The sequence below is a fragment of the Schistocerca nitens genome, unplaced genomic scaffold (genome assembly GCF_023898315.1).
Source record: "Schistocerca nitens isolate TAMUIC-IGC-003100 unplaced genomic scaffold, iqSchNite1.1 HiC_scaffold_351, whole genome shotgun sequence".
NCBI classification, from domain to species: Eukaryota; Metazoa; Arthropoda; class Insecta; order Orthoptera; family Acrididae; genus Schistocerca; species Schistocerca nitens.
Window position 1 is genome coordinate 2,550,298 of NW_026045885.1, and position 23,693 is coordinate 2,573,990.

A 23,693-nucleotide genomic window follows, 5' to 3' on the forward strand; every position below is an offset into this window, starting at 1 on the left:
GGTAAAGAACCAAACTGGGAATCAGGAGCAATGAGAGTGGAAACTCAAAAAAATTGGTAAACTAAGAAACAGAAGGGAAGCTTAGGAAACCACTATACAAGGGGGGTTGTTTGTCCCAAAAAGAGCTTCAAATGGCTGATGTCATCTCACTGATACTAATAAACTCGAGATCGCAATCAGCTGAGCTCGTGTCATCTGCTAAAATGGAAGACATATCAGGTGACAGCTATAGATGGGTGCATAACAGAGTAAAATAGGGGCACTCAAGTAAAAGGTGTCTCACCGTCCACAGTTGAGAGCAGTGGGGACAAATCACGGGAGAACCACCACTTAACAGATGTCGATGGCTAAAAAGACAGTGCCCTATCCAGAGTCTAGTTAAAATTACCTTCTCCTGATGATGAGATCTGGGGGAAGAGGTCCAAGCACAAGGAAGAGCTTTCACGTCCCACAATTTATTATTGAGAACTGCAGACCAATGTGAGTGCCATAAAAGAGCAACACAATGACATAAACCCTTCTGTAGATCGGTTAAGAGAACCGTGCGAACAGCAGACTGAAGAAGAGAGACTGCAGCCTTGGCTGCTATATGAGCCACCTCATTTCCATGGATACCAATGTGTCCTGGCATTCAGAGGAACACCACAGAGATGGCCCTCAAGTGGAACAAGTGAAGACAGTCCTGAAACTGGTGGACCAGAGGGTGGACAGGGTAGAGGGCTTGGAGACTGAGGAGAGAGCCGAATGAATCTGAGCATGTAATATACTGTATCTGCTGATGGCGACAGATGTATTGGACAGCCTGGAGAACAGCGTAAAATTCCACAGTTAAAATTGAACACTGGTCGGGAAGCCGAAATTTATTAGGGGTGTCACCAACAATATTAGCACTCCCTACACCAAATGATGTTTTGGAGCCGTCAGTGTAAATAAATGTGGCATCCTTCATTTGCACACATAGAGCAGAAAATGCCTTATGATAAACGAGAGAGGGAGGGGTACCTTCCTAGGAAAACTGACAAAGGTCACTGAGCAGGCAGGTCCGGGGCGAAGCCAAGGTGGTGCTCTACCCCTAATTGTCAACAAAGTTTTAGGAAAGTGGAAGGGAAGAGAACATGGCAATTGACAGAAGCGGACTCCTGGTGGTAGTAGAGAGTAAGGGCGGCCTGCATACCCTAAATCCAAGAAGCTGCCAAAAACAAATGTCATGGGCCAGATTAGCAGTCATGGAAGGCAGATGGCTAGCATAATGACTCATTGTCAGAAGGACAGATCAACGATTGGACAGCAGAAGTTCAGCAGTCTCAGCATAAAGGCTTTCCACAGGGCTGGAGTAAAAAGCTCCAGATGCTAAACGCAATCCACAGTGGTGGACAGAGTAGAGACGCCGAAGAATAGACGTCCAAGCAGAGGAGTAAACTATGCTTCCACAGACCAATTTCAAGTGTACTAGAGTGTACTAAGGTGCGATAGGGGCAGAGAAGGACCACTCAGTCCACTCCCCAGGAGGTACCATTCAGGACACAGTGGATGCTGAGAGATCACAGACTGCGAGCCGTAAAATAGGATATGTGGGAGGACCAGCTCAGTTTCCTGTCAAACGTAAGACCCAAGAATTAGCGACCTCTGCTAATGGATTGTTGACAGGACCTAGATGTAGGGAAGGCCGGAGAACCTCTGTACAACGGCAGAAATTGACAAACGGTCATACTGGGAGTAAAGCGGAAGCCGGTTTCAATGCTCAAAGAGTGGAGACGATTGAGACATCCTTGAAGACTTCGTTCAAGAAGGTTGGTCCATTGAGAGCTGTAGTAGATCGCAAAATGGTCCACAAAGGAGCAGCACGCGACATCGGGAAGTAGACAATCCATAATTGGATTTATGGCAATGGCAAACAGTACAACACTTAGCATGGAGCCCTGGGGTACCCCGTTTTGTTGGGAGAAAGTACGGGAGAGCATAGTGTTCAATCGCACTTTAAATATGCGCTCTGCCATAAATTTGCGAATAAAAAGGGGCAGCTGAAATCGAAAGCCCCAAGAAAACAGTGTGCGGAGGATGCCTCTCCTCAAACAGGTATCTTATGCTCTCTCCAGATCAAAAAATATTGCTACTGTTTGGAGTTTCCTGAGAAAATTTTTCATGGTGAAGTGGAGAGAGCAACAAGGTGGTCAACTGCATAACGATGCTTTTTCAAACTGCACTGGGCAGGTGTTAAAAGACCTCAGGGCTCCAGCCACCAGGCTTAACGGCAATCCACCATACACTCTGAAACCTTATTTACACTACTCGTGAGAGGAATGGGGGATAGCTAGAGGGGAGATGTTTGTCCTTTCCAGGTTTCAGAACAATAACGACAATAGCTTCCTGCCATCTTCTGGGAAAAGTACTCTCCGTCAAAATTCGATTATAAAGGCGAAGGAGGTAGCACAGACTGTGGTATGGTAAATGCAGCAACATTTGGATGTCAATACCATTTGGTCCCGGGGTGGAAGAGAGAGAGGAAGAGAGTGCGTGCTGGAGTTCCCGCATGAAGAAAACAGTATTCTAGCTTTCGCCATTTTGAGAGGAGATAGCAAGGGGTCGAACTTCTGCTGTACATTTCTTCAGGGGAAAGGCTGGTGGGTAATTTGAAGAGCTTGAAATCTCAGCAAAGTGTTGACCCAATGAGTTAGAAATAGCGACTGGGTCCACTAAGGTATCATGCATGACAGTGAGCGCAAAGATCGGGGAGAAACTAGGTGCACCAGATAACTGTCGAATTTGACTCCAAACTTCAGAGGAGGGAGTGATGGTGTCAAAAGAGCTAGTACAGAAGTCCTAGCTTGCCTTCTTGCTATTGCGGATGATGCAACAGAATCACACACAGAACTGCTTATAGTGGATACAGTTGGCCAAAGTAGGATGGTGGCGGAAAACCCAAAGAGCATGTTGCCACTCACGCCTCGTTCAACCAAGGAATTGCCAAGGGGGGCAGATAAATCTGATGTCTGAGGTCTGAGGTATTGAACATTCCATGGCTGTAAGAATAAGTTCTTTAATATGAGTGACCTGATCTGCGACGCTATGAAAGTGACGGTCATCGAATGTCACTAGAGTGAGCAGGTGATAATGGGGAGGTTGAACAGACGATATTTGCGCTGGCCGATCTGATGACTGTGGCATCAAAGTTGAGATTACAAGTCTGCGGGGCTGCCTCCTTAGTAGGCTGAGGAGATGCAAGGACAGTGCTATATTTACCTGTGGGAGGCACAGTGGGCTTGTGACTTGTGAGTAACTTACGAGCAGCAAGTGTCAACACCTTTTCCTTCCCTCTGATTGCCCCATTTTCAAAGATGAACATCTTATTCAGGAAATCTCGAGAGGAAGCAGCATGGACATCCTTGCCTCATGAAAAGCATTTGCCCGGATTTGAACACGACTGTCTGGTATGATTAAACCACTGACACTGTTAGCAATGGGTAGGTTTGGGATGTAAGGGTGAAATGAAATTATCTTGTAGCCCACTATAATGTTTGATTGAAGTTGAACTCTGTCAAATATCAACAAGATAGTACAGGTTGGTAGCAAGTCCTTGTCAACCCTTTTCATGACTATGTACAGTTGTTACAAAACTACCAGTCTGACAAGGTCATATTTCCTCATTGGACAATCCATTGAGTGAGTGTGTATAAACCACACTGCATGATGAATTTAAAGTGCATTGCACTTCCACCCAGACAGGGAAGGTGTGTAGCAGTGAAGTTCACAGCAATTTTTGTGCCTGGATGGCACTGACTGCTTCTAACAACAAGGTGCCATTTCGTCATCAGGAACAAGACTTTACAGGAACTGCAATCATGTCGACACCTTTCTGAATAATGAAAGGGTTGACTTTCGAGGAGTCTTGACCTTCGTCCAAATGAGAAACAACAAGGAACTGTGGCACTGATGGAAGAATTGTCTGTGGCTGTAACTCATTCAATGTTCGCTTGTGAGCAGACATAGTAGATGATGATGAAACCCTTGCAGAAGTATGTCCCATGGTTACTAGCATCTTCAATGGTGCGCTCCTTCCTTGTGAGAGCCATCTCTGTGTGCTGTGTTGTGATCATACTATGCTTCCTGCCAGATTTACATATATGATAATCAATTTATCAATGTTTGTGGAGAGATGACGGTATGAAGTGTCAGAAACAAGTGGCATTATGGTTTCTCACCACTCCTCATATCATTTGCTCCTATTGAAAGGTGCAGGAATGTAATACATTGCCACTTACCAAGGAAATTTAGTGCCTGCTCTTGCTATTGTTATGTAGCACTAACTAGGCAAAATGATCAATTGTTGAGATCAGAAGGCCTCTTAACAATGCTGTGCTTTACCAGGCTATGGAGCAATCAAGATGGAAATTACATGATGCAGTGTCAATAGTTTCATTTGTTCTTCTCCTATGCCCACCATAGGAAGAAGAGCACACTCCATCAATTAACTACAGCACACAGACCAGTTTCAATATTTGAACACTATTTAGAAACTACAAGCCATTCTCATAGCCTGGTTCCTGAGAGAGAGAGAGAGAGAGAGAGAGAGATAATGTTAGAAGAAATGTTTTGATTATTTTTGGGCAAGTCCAGTGGATAGCAATAGAGTGGAAGGCGGGCAAATCAAAAATAACAAAAAATAGCTTTAAAACAGTGCTCTCTTGATTTATATGTATTCATTTATGTCGGCACATATTAAGTAAACAGAATGTAATAATCAAAACATAACTGGAAGAAGTTTATTTCAGTTACAAGAATGAAGTGAACTAGAACTAGCTCAAATTTTCTCATCTCATGTTTGATGTTTTCCCGTCACCAAGGGATTTTCCACTGGCTCTCAGACAGAAAAGTAAGCAGCAGAACATGAAAAATCATTAGATACATTATGTGTGAAAAATACATCTTCCCATGCTGCATTCAGACAGAACTCTGCAACTGCCAGCCAATGTAGCACATTTTCCTCACCGAGTTCCTGTTTTACAGTTGATCTTTAGGCAAGCAATACAGCTTTCCTCAGCCTTCAGTTAACTGTGTCATTCGAACTGAAGTTGGTCACTCATTTCAACTGCTTCATATTTAGGAAACAAGAGGACAGCTCTTACACACAAGCTCCATATGGCCCTGCTTTGCACTCAGTCTCTTCCTGCTCGAGCAAGGAATTCTGCTGGTAGTGCCTGTTTCAACATAATTCTTCCAATATCTCTACAGTAGTCAGTGGCATGCCATATCTCCCACATGCATCTGAAACCAAAAACTTTTATTCTTGAATCAGAGTGTCAACTGTCTCCAACTGAATGCTACCAGTGAGTCATTGCAACTACTTGCTCACAATGTTATTTGTTCTTGTCACTTTCATGCTGACACCTGGGGAAGGAGTAAATATGCTGCCATGAAAAGGTGTGACTGTGGTGACAGGCTGATCACCGTCTGGGCATAACCGCTGTGGTGCCTACCTGTGGAGGCTGTGTAGGGCAAGATAGATGCTTTCCCAGGGGTTGTGGGTCTTAATCCCACCTCTGACAGAGGTGATGCTTCCTCGAGTTTTTGCACATCTATTCGTATCTGTTTCCCTAAATAAAAATTTATGAACCAGTTCTTAAGAAACTTATCTTACCTTGAACAATTACTTGATAACCATACTGATGAGTCTCTGAATGCCAGTGACTATAGCAGATGTGTCAGAGTCTGATGCTTCAGAAGATATATAGATAAAGGGAAAAGTTTGTCTGGTTGACTTGTTGCAAATGGAACTAAGTTGAGAAGACATAGGCAGCTAGTTTGAATTTGATCCAAGTATGAACCATTTTAATATACATGTGTCCAATTTTGAATTCTTAAGCAAAAGGAAGAACGGAAGCAGCTACAGCAGATACACATGTAATGTAACCCATGTAATGTATGTTAGTTGCTGATGGCTTGTCCTTAATACCATCCATTTATTGGGTCACGAGTCTGACATTCCAAAGATTCATCCATCACACAAGTTGATATTAATCTACAGTTCCCAATACTCCAGCAACTTCCATTCCTATTGTCATCCTTGAGATGATTGGTTGGTTTGTGGGATTGAAGGGACCAGACTACTAGGACCATATGTCCCTTTATCCATGAACTTGAAACCACCACAAGGAATAAAAGCAAACAATAGAGATGACAAGAGACAGCAACACAGGACAAGAAAGACACAGACAGATACCTGACAAAAGGAATTAGAATCACACGGAGTGTGACAGTGGTTGGTCGACCATAAGAACAAATAAAAAAAAAACAAAAAAAAGGAAAAGGAAAAGCCAACCACCAAGAAACCCACTAAAAACCCCAGTCTAAAATCGTTGACCAAATGCCAGACTCTACACAAAAAAAAAAAATGACACACACTTAGATCAAGCGATAAAAACCCCCTGCATCAATTAAACTCAAAACTAAATCTGCCATCGCAACATCATCTGATAAAAGTTTAGGAAGTGTGTCAGGAAGTGCAAACATCTGCCTGAGCAGCGTTAAAAGCGAGCAGTCCAACAAGATGAGGACCACAGTCAAAGGTGACCCACAGCGACAAAGGTGGGTCCTCATGCTGTAATAAATAGCTGTGCGTTATCCAGGTGTGACCAATGCTGAGCCAGCAGAGGACAACAGAGTCCATGTGAGAGACCCGCAAGGAGTGCCACGCACCGGTAGCCTCCTTGATGGCCCGAAGTTTGTTGGGTGAAGGAAGGGTGAGCCATTCTTCACCCCAGGTGCGAAGTACCTTCTGCTGCAAAACTGACCAGAGGTCACACTCCAAAAGGCCAATCTCCATGGCTGGTGCACCGACAGCCTGTTTGGTCACTGTGTCAACACATTTATTTCCCAGCATGCATACAGGACCCAGGGTCCACACAAAGACCACAGAGTGGCCACTACTGGCAAGTGTATGGAGGGACCCCTGGATAGCCATCACCAGACGAGAGTGAGGGAAACACTGGTCGATAGCTCGTAAACCGCTCAGGGAGTCACTACAGATAATGCAGTACTCACCTGGGCAGAAGCATAAATACTCTAGAGCGCGAGAGATGGTGACCATCTTGGCAGTGAAAACACTGCAGCCAGCTGGCAGTGAATGTTGTTCATAATGTTCCTGTAGAATAAGAGCATGACCGACATGACCAGCAACCATTGAACCATCAGTATAGACAATGACACAGCCTTGAACCGTGGCAAGAATTGAGAGAAAGCTGCAACAGAGGGCCTCAGGAAGGACTGAGTCCTTCAGGCCCAGTGCCAAATCGAGCCAACACCATGGGTGGCACACACATCCTGGGGGTATACACTGAGGGGCTCAGAAAAGAATGGAAGACGGAAAACCTCAAGCCCAGAGTGAAGAGCTCTGACGGAAACTGTGAGCTTACACCCTGACCTGTGCTACCATTCCGGAAGGTGGACGATTGAATGAGGGAACAGAAGACGATAAGTGGGATGCCCGGGCATGCTACAGATGTGTGTAGCATAAGCGGCCAGTAATTGTTGGCGCCAGAACCACAATGGAGGGACAACTGCCTCCACAAGTACACTGTTGACAGGGCTTGTCAGGGAAGCACCAGTGGTGAGTCAGACCCCGCTGTGAAATATTGCGCCCAGCAACCACTATGCTGAAGGTGTTACCGAAACGTAAGCCAGGCTTCCATAATCTAGGCAGGACTGAATTAATGCCTGGTACAGCCGCAGAAGGGTAGACCGATCAGCACCTCAGTTGGTGTGACTCAAGCAATTAAGAGCATTAAGATGCCGACAGCACATTTGTTTAAGCTGCCAAATATGAGGCAGCCAAGTCAACCAGCTATTGAAAACCAATCCCAAAAACTGATGCGTCTCCACAACACGAGAGGTTTCGTGTCAAGATAAAGCCACGGCTCACGTTGAACAGCGTGTTGCTGACAAATGCATAACGCAGGTCTTGGCAGACGAAAACTGGAAGACATGTGCTACAGCCCAAGACTGCACATTTTGGTTAGCACCCTGCAGCTGCTGAACGGCAGAAGTCGTCAGCCTACAAGGAAGATGAGACAGGCTTCCACCGCCACAGCAAGCCCATTAATTGCTATCAAAAAGAGGCAGCCTCTTAATACAGATCCTTGTGGGACCCCATTCTCCTGAACTCAGGAGGAACTATAGGAGGTCACAACTTGCACACGGAAGGAACCAAGCGACAGAAAATTTTGTATTAAAATTGGGGGGGGGAACCCCAAAGATCGTAACCATGAAGCGTAGAGAGGATGGGATGTTGCAATGTCATATCGTATACCTTCCACATGTCAAAAAAGATGGCGACCAGATGATGATGGTGGGCAAAGGTTGTACAGATGGCAGACAACAGGCATACTAGATTATTGGTGGCAGAGCGGCCCTTACGGAACCCACCCTGAGATGGAGCCAGAAGCCCCTGAGACTCAATTAGCCAACTCAACCTCTGGCTCATCATGGGTTTGAGCAACTTGCAAAGAAAGTAGGTGAGGTTAATGGGGTGGTAGCTGTCCAACTCCAGTGGGTTCTTGCCAGGTTTCAACACGGGGATTACGATGCTTTCTCACCATTGTGACAGGAACTAACCCTCAATGCAGATATGATTGAAAAGGTCTAGGAGGAATCGCTGGCAGTCCACTGAGAGGTGTTTGAGCATCTGACAGTGGATGCCATTTGGCCCAGGAGCCGTATCAGGGCAAGTGGCTAAGGCACTTTGGAATTTCCTTTCACTGAATGGAGCATTGTACGATTCAGGGTGGCGCGTGTGAAATTAAAGGCTCCGACATTCCAACGATCCCTTCAGGGAGTAAAAGGACAGTGGGTAATTCACAGAAGTGGAACTCTGAGCAAAATGCTCTGCTAAGTGGTTTGCAATTGTGTCTGAGTCAGTGCAGACTGTTCCAATCAGTGGAAGTGCAGGTACACTGACGAGGGTATGATAGCCACAGAGTCTCCTAATCTTGGCCCAAACCCGCAATGGAGAGGTATGGAGGCCAATGATTGAGACATACCTTTCCCAGCACTTCTGCTTGCATCGGCGAATCAGGCAGTGAGCTTGCGCACAAAGCCGTTTAAAGGCGATGAGGTGTTCCAATGAGGGATGCCACTTGGGATTAAAGTTCTCAGGCGGGCACTCCAGCATCACCTCAGCCATCTCGGGCGACCACCAAGGCACAGTCCTCCACCAAGGGGCCCCAGAAGGACACAGAATGGCACATTCTGCGGCAGTAATGATGCCGGTGGTGACCGAGTGAACCACGGCGTCAATGGAGTTATTGGAATGAGTCAATAGTGGCAATGGAGGTGAACAGGTCCCAGTCAGCCTTATTCATAGTCCATCTGCAGGGGCGCCCAGAAGGGTGATGCTTTGGCTGTGACAGAAATATTGGAAAGTGGTCACTACTACACAAGTTGTCAAGCGCACTCCATGGGACAGATGGTAATAGGCCAGGGATGCAGCTGGTAAGGTCGTTTGCTGACTATGTGCCATGTGCCACACTGAAATGTGTGAAGGTACCACTATTTAAAAGAGAAAGGTTGAGCTGTACCAATACTTGCTCAACCATGGTGCCTCAGCCTGTTGCCACTGATCCACCCCACAGAGGTTTATGGGCATTGAAGTCACCGAGTAACAGAAAGATGGCAGCAATTGGACTATCAGTGCAGCCAGGACATGCTGCAGGTCACCATCTGGTGGAAGAGAGAGACTGCAGATAGTAACAGCCAGAGGCATCCACACCCGAACAGTGACAACCGCTAAAGGCATTTATAGAGGGACAGACTCACTGTAAAGGGAGTGATGGAAATAGATGCAGACACTACCAGGTACCCTCTCATAAGCTACCCTGTTCCTATAATAATCCCTGTAGCTATGGAGGGCAGGGGTACGCGTCACCAGAAATCAAGATTCCTGAAGAACAATGTAGAGGAAAGGGTCAAGGCTGAGAAGTTGACTGAGCTCAGCAAGATGGCGGGAAAAACCACTGCAGTTCCAATGGAGGCTGACATTGCCCCTGGCTGAGAAAGGTGTGAAGGGACCGAAGAGGCAGATTACGCCACTGGGTCACCTGCTGCCACCGACTGAGCACCTGTGTGAGTGAAATCAATTGTGTCAGAGTCAGGCCAGATCTAGGTCCGCAGCATACGCCAGAGTCTCTACCTCGCCCTCAGATGCAGAGCTTGTACGTTGTGGTGGGCTAGATGCCATCACACGTTCCTTCATCTTAGAGGTCTTCTTCTTGGATTTTTCTCTCTGCCCCTTGGGTTTCACTGGCTGGGAGGGCTTCACCAATTCAGTCTCCGACATGGAGTAGGATCACAAAGCCCTACAACCAGCTGCTCGTGGGCACTTATGCCATTGCCGGGCGTCATCTTTCCCACTTGTGGAAACCTGGGAAGGGAGGGACCCAAGGGACCCCTTGCAAGAGAGAGCAGCTGAACAAGTTGGACATTTCTCAAGCTTAGAAGTGGGGACGGACATCCCCAATACCCAATAGGTGTGTGGGGAGGGGATGGTTGCTCCCAAAGTAGGTGGAGCAGGAGCAGAAGGGTGGGTAGTGCCACCATGGTCAAGGGGGTGTTTGCACTTGATGACTTTGTGAGCCGACTGAAATTCTCTGAGCTGATAGGGCCATCACGGTGACGGTTGTGGTGGCATATGAGGATGCCATTCACACAGGATGGAGTCATTCATATTTCCTCTTAGCCCCAGTACAAGTCAGTCGGTCCAGTGTCTTATGTCCATGATTTTCTGCTCCTTCTGTAAGATCCGGCAGTCCGGCGAGCAAGGTGAATGAGGCTCTCTGCAGTTGGCACAGATGGGAGGTGGGGCACATGGAGTATTGGGATATGATGGGTATCCACAATCTCGACATGTGAGGCTGGAAGTACAGCAGGAAGACATATGGCCGACATTGCAGCACGTAAAGCACTTTGTCAGGGGAGGGATATAGGGCTTGATGTCACAGTGGTAGACTATCACCTTGACCTTCTCCAGTCATGTATCACCCTTGAAGGCTAAGACGAAGGCACCAGTAGCAATCTGATTGTCCTTCAGACCCCAATGTATGTGCCAGATGAAATGAACACCTTGATGTTCTTAATTGGCGCACAGCTAGTCATTAGACTAAAAAGGTGGTCCCTACGGAAAATAATATCCTGGACCATATTTAAACTCTTATGGTGTGTTATCGTAACTGAAACATACCCCAACTTGTCACAAGCAAGTAATCTACAGGACTGGGCATAGAATGCTGTTTTTGTCAATACTGACCAAGAGCACCTTTTGCACAAGCCCTCCACCTCCCCAAACATGTCCTCTAAATGCTCTATGAAGAATTTACACTTTTTTGACATGAAAGTCTTCAGCTCTTGTACAAACTAGCAACCGGAGAAAATAAGTGTCACTGCCATCCTGAGACACTCCTCCCACAGTGTGGCCATGGAGGGGAATGATTTGGGATTGTATTTCTGAGCATTGAACTGAGCCCAAGAATGCTTAGAGACTGCTGGTAGATGGCCACCAGCAAGAGATGATGTACCACGCTTCATTGTGGGTCATCTGCACTGATGTCACCCACTCTGACCAAGGGCCCTCCCCACGGGCACCACCCAGCCTCTACAAGGGCCACCTGGCAGGATGGCCATTGCCGGGAGTCCCGGTACCCCAGGGAGATAGGCATCTACTCCTTGGCATATGTGGGGAGTTGGCGCAGGCATCAGCAGAGTGATCCCTGTGTTGTAAGGGGGCTACAACCAACAGGGTACATGGCAGCTCCACCACAATTGACTGGCTACTATGCTGGATATTAGGTGCAAGGAAGTCCTCGGTCATCAGCTCCGTAAAAAGCAACAATGCACAGTGCATGGTGGAAATTGCACCTAGGAATGTATCCTCACCCAAGAGATGGGGAACGAACAGAATGGCAGTGCGACAATGAGTAGGCTGGCTAGAGGTCTCTATGCAGAATGGGCACAATGTACCACGCAAGGTGCCCTTCCCCAATCGGTTTCCTCTTCAGAAGAATTGGAAATATGGAGGTGAAACCCGAGAGGGGACCATCACAAATAGGTTGAAGCATTTGAGACTAGTATTAGTCACCTCTTATGACAGGCAGGAATACTGTGGGCTTATTCTAACCCCCGTACCTGCAGGGGGACCTTGAGATGAATGTGTATAGCTTTAACATTACTTGTCCCCACCAAATAATAGTATTTGTGTGAATGGAGGATAGCTAGAAATTCATTAATGTGCCAGATACATGACCTGCATTGATCAAAAGTCAATTCATCTGCATACTTCAGATGTTTGCCGAATCCTTAACAGCTTACACTGGAGGTCAGGCCATTTGGGCAAGAAAATTCCTTTAATTGTTTTCAACATTATTAGCATGATGCGAGCAAAATCAAAACTGGATCAATATGCTATTTGTTGTCAAAGGTGATTGACTTACATACAATACCTCAGTTACAATCATCCATTCACCATCAGCACCAAAAGGATATTCCAGTGAAGCAGACATCAGCAGTTTGATTTGTACCCAAGTCATGAGTGATGACAGCCAATGGTGTATTTGTTCATCTATGTTTATTTGTTATGTTTGTCACTAGTAATTAGGGCCTTGCAGGTGTTCAAAGCCCTCCCATGACATCTTCACTCCTCTGTGCCCCAAACTATTGTTGCTATGATGGTCCATCACAAGACTGCTCACCTCACCATCATCTTCCTGATCTTCCCTTTCTCAATGTTTCTTTTTGGAGCAATTAGTCTGTTGTTAATTTGCTTGTAAATAATTGCACATGCATCCACACGATATAAAGTAGGCTAGAACTCTCTTTCAGTACAAACCATGTGTGACCTGAATAATATTGTAAATCCTGTGAAGGAATTGGACATTTTTTGCCATAAAATTGTCTGTGGATCTGCACTTCACAATGTCTATATTGCACTGGGTCATACACAAGCATGGTAATGGAAAGTAAACTAATAGTTTGGCACTTGTGACAGATGAGACCTGTTGGAATATAATCAAGTATTTTGTTGCATCATTTTGCTTAATTAGGCCAGCAACTGAATGATACTGTGAATTATTGGTTTTAGTGTTTCTATTCTTTACCATGATGTTTGGTTTGTGTTCAACAAGTTATATAAAAGTGAAAATCCATCATATGTCTACATCAGTAATTGCACTTCAAACCTTGGTCTTGGACTTGACTGGAAACTTGTTGCCTTGTTGGATGAGTCATCTCAAGCTGTATCAAGTGGATGAAAGTGTATGGGTATGGAGACAACCTCACGGATCCATAGACCCCACAAGACAGGAGGTGGAAGCTCTGTAATGGTGTGGGGCATGTGCAATTTGAGTGATATTGAACGCCTGATATGGAAATGCCACGTAGCTAGTGCCTCCCATCAAGTAGACAGTTAGCCTGGTGCAAGTCTTGCGAGTTGACACCACTTTGGTGACTTGCGTGTTGATGGGGATGAAATTATGAATGTAAGGACAACCCAACATCCAGTCCCTGAGCAAAGAAAATCCCCGACGCAGCCAGGAATCGAACCTGGGCCGTTAAGTATGATATTCTGTCGAACTGACCACTCAAATACCAGGGATGGACACCCCTAATATGTCTAGATGTGATAGACAGGTGACATGTACTTAAGAATCCTGGCTGATCACTTGCATCCATTCATGTCCATTGTGCATTCCAACAGACTTCAGCAATTCCAGCAGGTAAATGCGACACTCCACATATCCGGAATTGCTGCTGAGTGACTCCGGAAACACTCCTTCGAGTTTGAACACTTACTCTGGTCCCCTCATGTGTGCAAATCTCATGGGTGCCCAACAATGAGGTCATCATGATAGAAAGTGTTACTGGTACCTTTTTGCGAGGACACAGTTTCCCAAAAATACAGAATATATAATGACTAAAAATAAATTGGGTTTGATGGGTTAAGTCACACAGAAGAGCTACACAACAACAAGAAAAGAATGGCTGTAGTTTCTCCACGATTTCAGCTGTTCATGGTACCAGCACATCAAGGCCATATTCACAGATGTTACAAGAACAAAATTGTGTTACAGGCAGTTGCCACTACAACTACTGAAAAAGAAGCTACACCACCACCACCACCACCACCACCACACCATATCTTTAGCTGCTCAGGCCAGACCAATATATTAAACAGAACTAACAATCCATAGTGGAGCAGAGCAGGTAGAGGGACATCCCACACAGGTTGAAGAGGAGGAAACAGTGCAACTTAGCAGAGCGTGCAGGTACTAGAGGCGGCAGATGAGGCTATCTGGTTTAGAATTGGGAGGGAGTTTGGGTGGCAGGGTGGGAGGGAGGGAGGGAGGGAGGGAGAGAGGAAAGGAAGGGGAGAAACTGAGCAGAAAGGAAAGGAGCACACAAAAGGAGAAGGGACTGGTTGGTGCACTTGCAGAGAGCCGTGCACAGTGGGGATGTGAATTGGGAGATGATAGAACAGTGGGGTGAGGGTGGGAGGGAACATTTTGGCAGAAGAAGGGAGACAGTACGTTACTGTAGGTTGAGGCAGGGATGGTATCAGGAGCAGAGTATGTGTTTTAAGGGTAATCCAGTCTCCAGAGTTCAGAAAAGCTGGTGGTGTATGCAACAACACAGATTGCCTGGGTTGTGAAGCAGCCATTGAAATTGGGCATGTTATGTTTATCTCCAAGTTGTGCAGGGTGTTCCACTTTCCTGTAGTAGGTCATGTGTCACATTTACAATGAGCAGCAATCTATCCCTTCTGTAACTCTCGACATTATACACCAAGAAACTTTGAGGCCAGTACATTCTGACTAATTTAGAAATTCATGGCAACCCTCCTACAGTACTAGCCAGTTAATTTCTCTCTCTCTTTGATGGGTAGAGAAGGTGAATTATCAACTTCATAGTTGTTCCGGTACAAATAACAGAGTTATTCATCACATGGCCCTTGCTTAAAGAATACTAATTTCAGTTAGAATTTACAGAGGAAAATAATTATGCAAGCAGAAAAATGAAAGTTCCAGGTTAAGTTAATAACGCAATGTGCAACTTTATTTTATAGGTCATCCTCATTATCAGGAGAAGTGAAGTTATCTGTCATCCTTTGGTAAACCTGGGAGATTACTTGGGCCGATCACTGCTACAACCTTGTGACTGGCTGAAAATGGGGGTGAGATGCAAATACAAGATCGCAACAAGAGAGTTCTCTTAGCCTCTCTCATCTTAATTCTCCACAATCCTACCTACACATCATGGTCCTGTTAAGCTGAGCAACCCAGTGGATGGTTGGGTAACCAACCCCAGTGGTGAACTGGGTCAGCAAGCTGACAGGATATAGAGGACAGTGGAAGGAAATGGAAAACCACTACTGGAATTACTTCCCTAGATGTTCATGGTCTTGATCTCTTTGTAAAATATTCCAGAGGTAAAGCTTCCCCTCAATCGGTTCTCCAGGAGGCGAATACAATGAGGAGTCCAGAGATTTGGGAAAATGGAAAAGGAAGGAAGGAGGAGAAGAAGGAAGACTTATTGAGGATTGGTAGTTGGAATGTTTTAACCCTTCTCCAGGAAGGGAAATTAGAAAACGCCAAACATGAAGTGACAAGAAACGAATTGGGTATACTCTGTATGTGTGAGGTGAGATGGGGTGGTTGTGGAAAACTAGAAAGTGATGACTTCTGATTGTACTATTCAAGTGAAGATAAAAATGGAATGAATAAGGTTGAAATTTTGACAGGTGGAGGACAAGGTAATCAAGGTTAAATATGTTAGTGGAAGAATATTGATGATGAGACAGAGAGAAAAAGAAAGACTTACTTATCATCCAGGTCTATATGCCAACAAGTAATCATTCAGATGAAGAGGTATAAGAATGTTGTGAGATGATAGAAAACTTAGCAGAGAGAGAAAAGAAATGCATGTATTGTTATAATGGGTGATTGGAATGTGGTAGTTTGTGAAGGACCAGAAGGAGGAGCTCTGGGAAAATATGGACTGGGTGAAAGAAATGAGAAAAGGCAAATGTTTTTGGAATACTGCAATGAAAATTTCATGGTAGTTGGAAATGCTCTATTTGGTAACCACAAAAGATGTCAGTGTACTTGGATACCTCGATTTGACAACAAAAGATATCAAATTGATTACATAATGACACAACAAAGACACCAAAATTGCCTAAAGAGTCTCAAAAGCTATCCAGGGGCAGATACTTATTCACATCATATATTAGTAATAGCTGATGTTCTAGTTTAATTGAAAGGAACCTTGGAAGGACAGAAGAGAGAGCACATTAACTTTGAGAAACAAAGACAAAGGCAATTGTGAAAAATTGGAGAATGCATATTGTGAAATCATAATGAAAAGTCAGGAAATGGAATGCACAGAAGGAAGGCAGGATCATTTTAAAAATAGGATCAAAAATGCAGCTAAGGAAACACTGAGTCAAGGAGAGAAAAATAATAAAAAAAGAACAGGTAACACCAGTTATGATAACCAAGATTGGTGATTGCAGGAAATGGAAAACTGTAGACACAGAAGAAGGGAAGCATAACTACAGAAGTTTAAAAAATGAATTAAGAAGGGAGACAGAAGAAGCAAAGGACAAATGGCTGACAGGAGAGTGTGACATGACAGTGAAATTAGAGAAAAACGTAAAATATGATTTCATGTACAAAGAAGCAATGGATTTGACATTCAAGGGAAAAGAGAAACGACAATGGACTGAAGGAAGTAGAGGCAGCAGATGGTAAAATGTTGAGTGAACCCCAAGAAATTATGATAAGATGGGAAGAATATATAAAATGGCTATATGCTGTAAACAGCCGACCAAGTGAAGAAGACACTGGGATAGAAGAAGAAGAAGAAGAAGAAGAAGAAGAAGAAGAAGAAGAAGAAGATGCAGATGATGACAAAGGAAATGCAATACTAACTAGTGAGATTTAAGAGTCTATAAAGTCATTGGAGAAAGAAGGGAAAAGGGAGTTTATTGAATTGTGTAATCAAAAATTCATGACAGGAAAATAGCCAATGGACTTTACAGAAAGAATCTTAATACCTGTAGAAAAGAAAAAGAACAGCAAAAAGTGTGAGAAACATAGAACAGTGTGCCTGATACACATGCAGCGAAAGTCTTGCTGAGGATGCTCAGCACAAAGCTATGTGGACAGTTGAATTGCATACTAGGAGATGAACAATTTGGTTTCAGGTGAGGAGTGGGGACTACAGGTGCCATTGGGCTACTAAAGGTGATAGGGAAAAGGTACATGGAGAGGAAAAGGAAGGTGTATATTGCATTCATTGATCTTGAGAAGCCTATTGACACTGTCAGATGGGACAAACTGATGGAAATCTTAAGGAAACATGGAGCTGACTGAATGGATAGATGGCTAATTGAAATCTATATTTGAACCAGAGAGCAAGAGTAAAACTAGGAGGTGTGATGAATGATGAAATTGAACTCTGAAGAGGTGTAAGACTAGGTGGTTGCTTATCACAAACACTGTTCAGTATATACCTCAAGGAAATTATTAATGAAAGTTTTGATGGAAGGGGAGGAGTTTATATAGGGGTTCAGAGAGTGGAGCGTATAAGATTTGCAGATGACATGGTTGTGATGGCAGAGAGTACAAGAGAGATGGAACAAATGTTATATAATCTAAACACAAAATTAGAAGAATAGTGGAGGGAACAAGGGGAAGAGGAAAAAGAAGATATCAAACGTTGGACAATATGAAAGGAGGCAAATATTCAGAAATGAAAAGACTGGCTATGGACAGACAAAAGTGGAAGAGGCTTAATCCACGATAAGAGCTGCTGTAAGGCAGAATACCATATTACTACTACTACTACTACTACTACTACTACTACTTTGGTAGTATTCCCTGCGTGATTCTATTGAGTACCCCCTACATTAGATCAATAGCTTAGGGAGAACTGTCAACTGCTGAATCATCACATGATAAGTTTGATGCATCTTGGCTGAAATTTGTTTCAATACAATGCTCAGCAAAAACTGAAGGTGCAAATCTAGACTTGTGAATCACTTAAAGATTGGAAGGGAAGATTTCTGTTTCTTTGAAACAGCAGTCAGGCTCATTTGTGTAGTTTCTCTAAGCCAGGCACTTACAAATATCACATCTATAACTCTTAACTTTTCCAGATGTCCAGGAATTAGGTCAGCAACGTCCCAGAATATTCACATGTTTTGAAAACACATTTATCAATTGGCATACATTCACATTTAGTTCCTTTATAGGCAATAGAATATTTTGTTTTCTTAAGCAGCAGCAACAATACTAGGCATCCTGATGTGATTTAGCTCCATTAAGAAGTAGGAAGGTTTTGCAAGGATACTGGCTGTCATTGAGCTTTTTCTGTTATTTTGAAACAGGTGTCATCACAGAACTTTTAATGCTTTTCATCTTTACACAGCATTTCTCTGAACAGAATTATACTTGCAATTACAGCATCTCCACATTCAACTATTGTTACATTCTCACCATGATCACCAGCAATAATCTGAACTCTTTTTGTCTCTGAAAAAGGGTCAAGTGGCAATCCACCTTGTCCACACTAAATATATTTTAGTGTTTACCAATAAATCCTTTATTTAATTTGCAACTTGTGCCAACGTTTTGGCAATATCAGTGAAATAAATATTGTCAGCCATGTCCTGCAAGCTAGTAATTTATCGTTTTGAATGTTATTAAAATATTATTCATTTTGCAAAAGCTAAACAATCTGCCAAAAGATATGTTCTGGTTCCAAGGTTTATATTATGGATCTACCCATATGAACCTGCTAATGAGGTGTTCACAGGTGTCAGCTGTCTCAAAAACAATAATTAATTATGGCAGAGCACAATATGAAGAAATCCTCAGTAAAAGAAACATAATTCTTCATTTTACAATGAACCATCGGGGTCTTATTAGAGATCTACATTCAAACAATGAAAATCCAGGGTAGGATGTAATGGTATCAGAGTGGTCTCAGTTGCCCGAGACTGCAGTGAGTGTGTTGTGCCAATGCATGTGACAAGGTTCCGTTAGATGGTGGATCTGACTTGAGTACATCGAAAGTACCATCAAGTTGCCCATCACTTAACTGCCACCATTTAATGATGATGTAATGCAGTTCAGGCATTTTTATGACATTTTGAGTCTTGTGGTAAATAATGAGGAATTACAGGGCACTGCTAAGCATTATCATTTGCTTAGTTAAATAATGTGAAGCTCACAATGCCACTGCTCATATTCTAGTGACTAGCACTTACTTTAATGTGGCCTTTAATATGGTTTGCAACAGATACAACAACACTCAGTTTCTTGCATCAACACGTGGGAAGAAACTTAGCACTCCCATCAATGACAAGGGCATGTGCAAGTGCATTTCATGCACTGCTTAACAAGGCTCCAAGCAATTGTGCATGCACCGGTGGCATTACAACTAGATGCATCCCTGAAAGACATGATTATGTTTCAGCCCCTGAAAGAAAAAGTTGACCAGTCTGTAAGAACAAAATCTGAAGCCAGTCTGAGTCCCAATAGCTCCCAGTCATCTGAAGAGAGAGTGCTTTCCTCAAAAATAAATGTGAATCATTGCAGATCACAAGACTACAGTACCACCATGGCACAGCACACCTGGGAACAAACAGCAGTATTCCTCCAATGCCAAGCACTTAGGTCATTGGAGACAAATCTAAGTTGCTATTAGAAGGCAAGGATTGTCTCCATAGGAAGTGATCGTCCTGTGCTTCAGTATATGTCAGGGCAGTATCAAATGGTAGAGCACATTTCATCAAGGTGTTCAGTCATGTTATGCTTTGCAAAAACTTACACTGATGCTCAAACTTCCTTGAACAGATTCTTGGAGTCAGAAGAACTAAATCATGTTGTAATGATGAGAAGAGCAGCAATGCAAAAACACACAAATATAGATTCCACAGGCAGGTTCATTGTTTGTCTTCTGTTTTGGGAAGAGATGAGTCAGTACGCAATTCTTTTCACACTGCAGCAAAATGCTTCTCTCAGACTGAATAGAAACTAGTGAGACAACCAAAGTTTAAGGAAACCTATGCCGAGTTTATGAGGGAGAACAAAGACTTAGCTACCAGTAGTCATTACAGATGCCATTTTGTGTTACATGGTGCATAGTACTGTCTCTGAGGAAGGCAGATCGACTACTGACAGAGTAGTGTTTGATTTTTCTACCATATTGAACATGGATTAGTAACAGGAATTATAATCCATAATATTGTGTTTCTGAATGCACTGCATTGCCTTCACAGCAGATATAGAGAAGACATATTGACAAGTTCTGGTAGCAGGGTAAGATCATGTTTACCAACAAATATTGTGGAATAGTGGTATGTGCAACACTTCAGGAATACCAACTGAAGACAGTCACATGACAAACGGCTTGTGCAACCTTTCTTGCAGAATGGTGTCTGTTACAACCAGCTCACAAAGAGAGTGACCACATTGAAGCAGCAAACATCATCACTAATTGTTTCTCTGTGGACAATCTTTCGTTGTGATTCAGTAAGGCCAGCAATCAAGCTCCAGCAAGATCTCACAAGGATATTTATGAAAGGTGGATCCTCACTATAGAAATGGTGCAGCAACAGTGTGACTACTCGAAAATATCCCCTCAGTGGCGCAAGAAACACAATTACCTCTACTGCTTGACAACAATGAGGATGTTAAAACTTTAGGTTTACTCTAGCATCCAGCATCTTGTGAACAGTGTCAAACCAGCCCCTGATGTCTACAGCTTCACAAAATGCACTGTATTGTTTGTCACTTTGTCACATTTTTATTCATTTGGATTAATTAGGCACATTGTGAGCACATGCAAGATATTTGACATTGACTATGGCAATTTAAGTTAATGTGGAATGAGCCCTTGCCTTTAGAATTGCACTCCTTGTGGCAGACGCTATACAGTGTAATTTTTATGACAGACAGCAGTTGTGTTGATCATAGAGTCATTGCTGGAGGGACACCTGTCAGCATAAAGAAGTCAGTACAAGAACTGGTGGATTGCCAAAAGAATCATCATTTGATTCTGTTTCATGTACCAGAGACCTATCTGAATATTACATAGCCACAAAGTTACTTTTACACTACACTGCACAAGCTGTGATACATGAGCTTAAAAACATGAAGTCAGTTTTATTGAATTACTAAACAACATGTGTGTGAAACTCTTGATACCCGGAGACAATAAGACCTGTCTATGAAGTGTGTGCGATATTGATTTAAAAACCAGTGAAGTATTTTAAGAAGATTTTAGGAAGTTTGTCCAGCCATAAATGTATCAAGAGGAGTGGCTCTTCTGTCATTTTAGAAAAGTACTTGGATGTGTAATTGCAATACATATAAATATTTTTGTAAACTGTAAGTGGCAATTGGTATGTTTAATGAATACTAACTGTTGTGACATGCGCAGGCACACAAACACACTATGATATGACCATCTGCCAGTCAGGGTTCACCAACGGCTGCCAATCATCACTCTGGAATCAGCGGAGGAAGACTGGAGCTGCTGGGTTAAATAGCCGCAAGAAAGGGAAACCGGCGTCCTTCAACCTGCCGCAGACTGCCACCTGGAATATACTTCAATGCAGCCAGAACATCCAGGTGCCACGTCTTTACTATGCCAGCCACCGACCCCAGACACTGCACCCCTGTACTTCCTTGTCATCTGCCAGAAAACATTGTGAGAAAACCCCAACAGAAGAATGTAAATTCAGTTCAGTTGTTAATATTTCCATTCAATAAGGTGGCATATTCTTTGGCTTGTTACGTAACGTTATGTATTTCACAGTGTGTATAGTATGTATGAATGAATGACAGTGGCTACCATAAAGTTATTTTTAAGTTCAAATAAAGGATTTACACTTTTATATGCTTTCGGAGTTCTCTCTCTCTCTTGTGCATGAAATCTGGTGCAGGTGAATGAAGCATTTCTGCAAGGTGGGACAGTAGCTGCTTTATCGTGCTTCACTGTATCTGCTGATTTGACTTGTTTATTCCATGCCGTCTCAATCTGGTTCAGTTATGTGCCATGCCCTTAGACCTGTGAGCACTGTGAGTACTGCCATTACATCAATAGAATGAAAATGAAGTTGATTGTCATTAAGATTCCATATACTATGTACAGCCTTTAGTTATTAAGGAGAGATTCTCTTCTAGATGAAGATGCAGTATGTCAGTATTCTTTGATAAACATTTTGGATTGTTCATAGAGAATTTAGACTTTAGGTAACATTTCAGTTACCAGTGCAGAAGAAGTTGCAAAGGTTCTGGGGTCAGGAAACCAACTAGAGTGCTGGACATAATGTTACTGAAGTTGTGGTAAATAGGATGACCAGAAAGGAGTTTACTTCATTAAGTAAGTTGGAAGTGTGCAGGGCAGCACACAAAATCAGGAAGTATTGTAATGGCTGAAACCTCTGGGCTGATTAAATTTGTGGAAAGAGGTCAGGAAGCAATGTGATGTGAATTATATGCTACAAAATCTAACTTTCTTGCTCCTGGTGAAACTCACATGTGCTCTGCCAGGCTCAGGGGTGCTGCCTGACTGTCCCCTCTTCCCCAGTATCGGGGACAGCTCCTCTTGAAGAGGTCCTGATTGACAGAAAAAGAAATTGGCAGTTAATGCAACGAACATTTTACCTGCAAACCTAAAGCAACCAAATAAAATAAGATTGTTTCAACACAAAATGAAAGAGAATTGAATCATTTATGTCAGTATTTTCAAATCCCTACTGATAAGTGAATGATCAGCATCTAATCTACTCAATTATACACAAGAATCAATATTACTAACAAACTTCCAGAAAGCCAGAACTTTACTCCAGTTGGAGGCTGGCTACCTGAAGACCTTCAAGGCAAACAAACATTTACCATCAACATTTCAAGACATTACTGAACAAATTTTAAAATTTTAAATCCTGTAGTCAAATGCCTATTAAAACACACAACCTTATGTTACAGAGTTAACTCACTGTGCCAAGTTCTACAGTTACAAACAGTGAATAAGACTGTATAAGCAGCCTCACTCACTGCAGGCATATACTCACACTATATTAATCCAGTCTTTTGCAAAGAGAGAACATAGTGACTAGCAAAAAGCTTCACCCACAATTTCAAACTATCATGAATTTTTCTCAGGTATACCCAACACAAAGTTATAGGAAAAATGTTTATCGCTTATAAGATTTTTGCTGTTCACACAGTCAAATTGCCACACCAAACACATGCAATGTAACTCTCCTTTCTTTGACAAACTGCCTATTGGCTTCTGTCTCGGGTTCTTCGGCCGACGTTCATCTAATGATTTTTTTCTGACGTTTCGCCAGCACGAGTGGCTGGCATTGTCAAAGCTTCACCCTCCATTGCCGGTGGTGAACTGGAGCCGAGCTCGCGGGCGCAGGCTATATGTACCTGGCGCGCCAACGTCCGAGGGCTTCATCTCGGCAACGTGACAGAAAGGCGAGAGAGGACATCAGTCGCGCTTTCTTCTTCGGTACAATCTGCAAATCTCCTCCCCGTAGAGGCGTAATACAAAATTGTTGAGGCTTTCGTGGCCACTTGTTGACAAACTGCCTATTGGCTTCTGTCTCGGGTTCTTCGGCCGACGTTCATCTAATG

The 23,693-nt window shown here is 43.4% G+C and overlaps 1 protein-coding gene across 1 annotated transcript in view; it reads left to right on the forward strand.

Moving 5' to 3' along the window:
- The window catches only part of LOC126228026 (apical junction molecule-like), a 122,920-nt gene that overhangs the window by 138 nt on the left and 99,089 nt on the right, over nucleotides 1-23,693 (forward strand). The window contains exons 2-3 of the mRNA XM_049942271.1: nucleotides 16,860-16,969; nucleotides 21,487-21,726. Coding sequence (XP_049798228.1) covers nucleotides 16,860-16,969; nucleotides 21,487-21,726 — 350 coding nt within the window. The remainder of the gene's footprint in view (nucleotides 1-16,859; nucleotides 16,970-21,486; nucleotides 21,727-23,693) is intronic.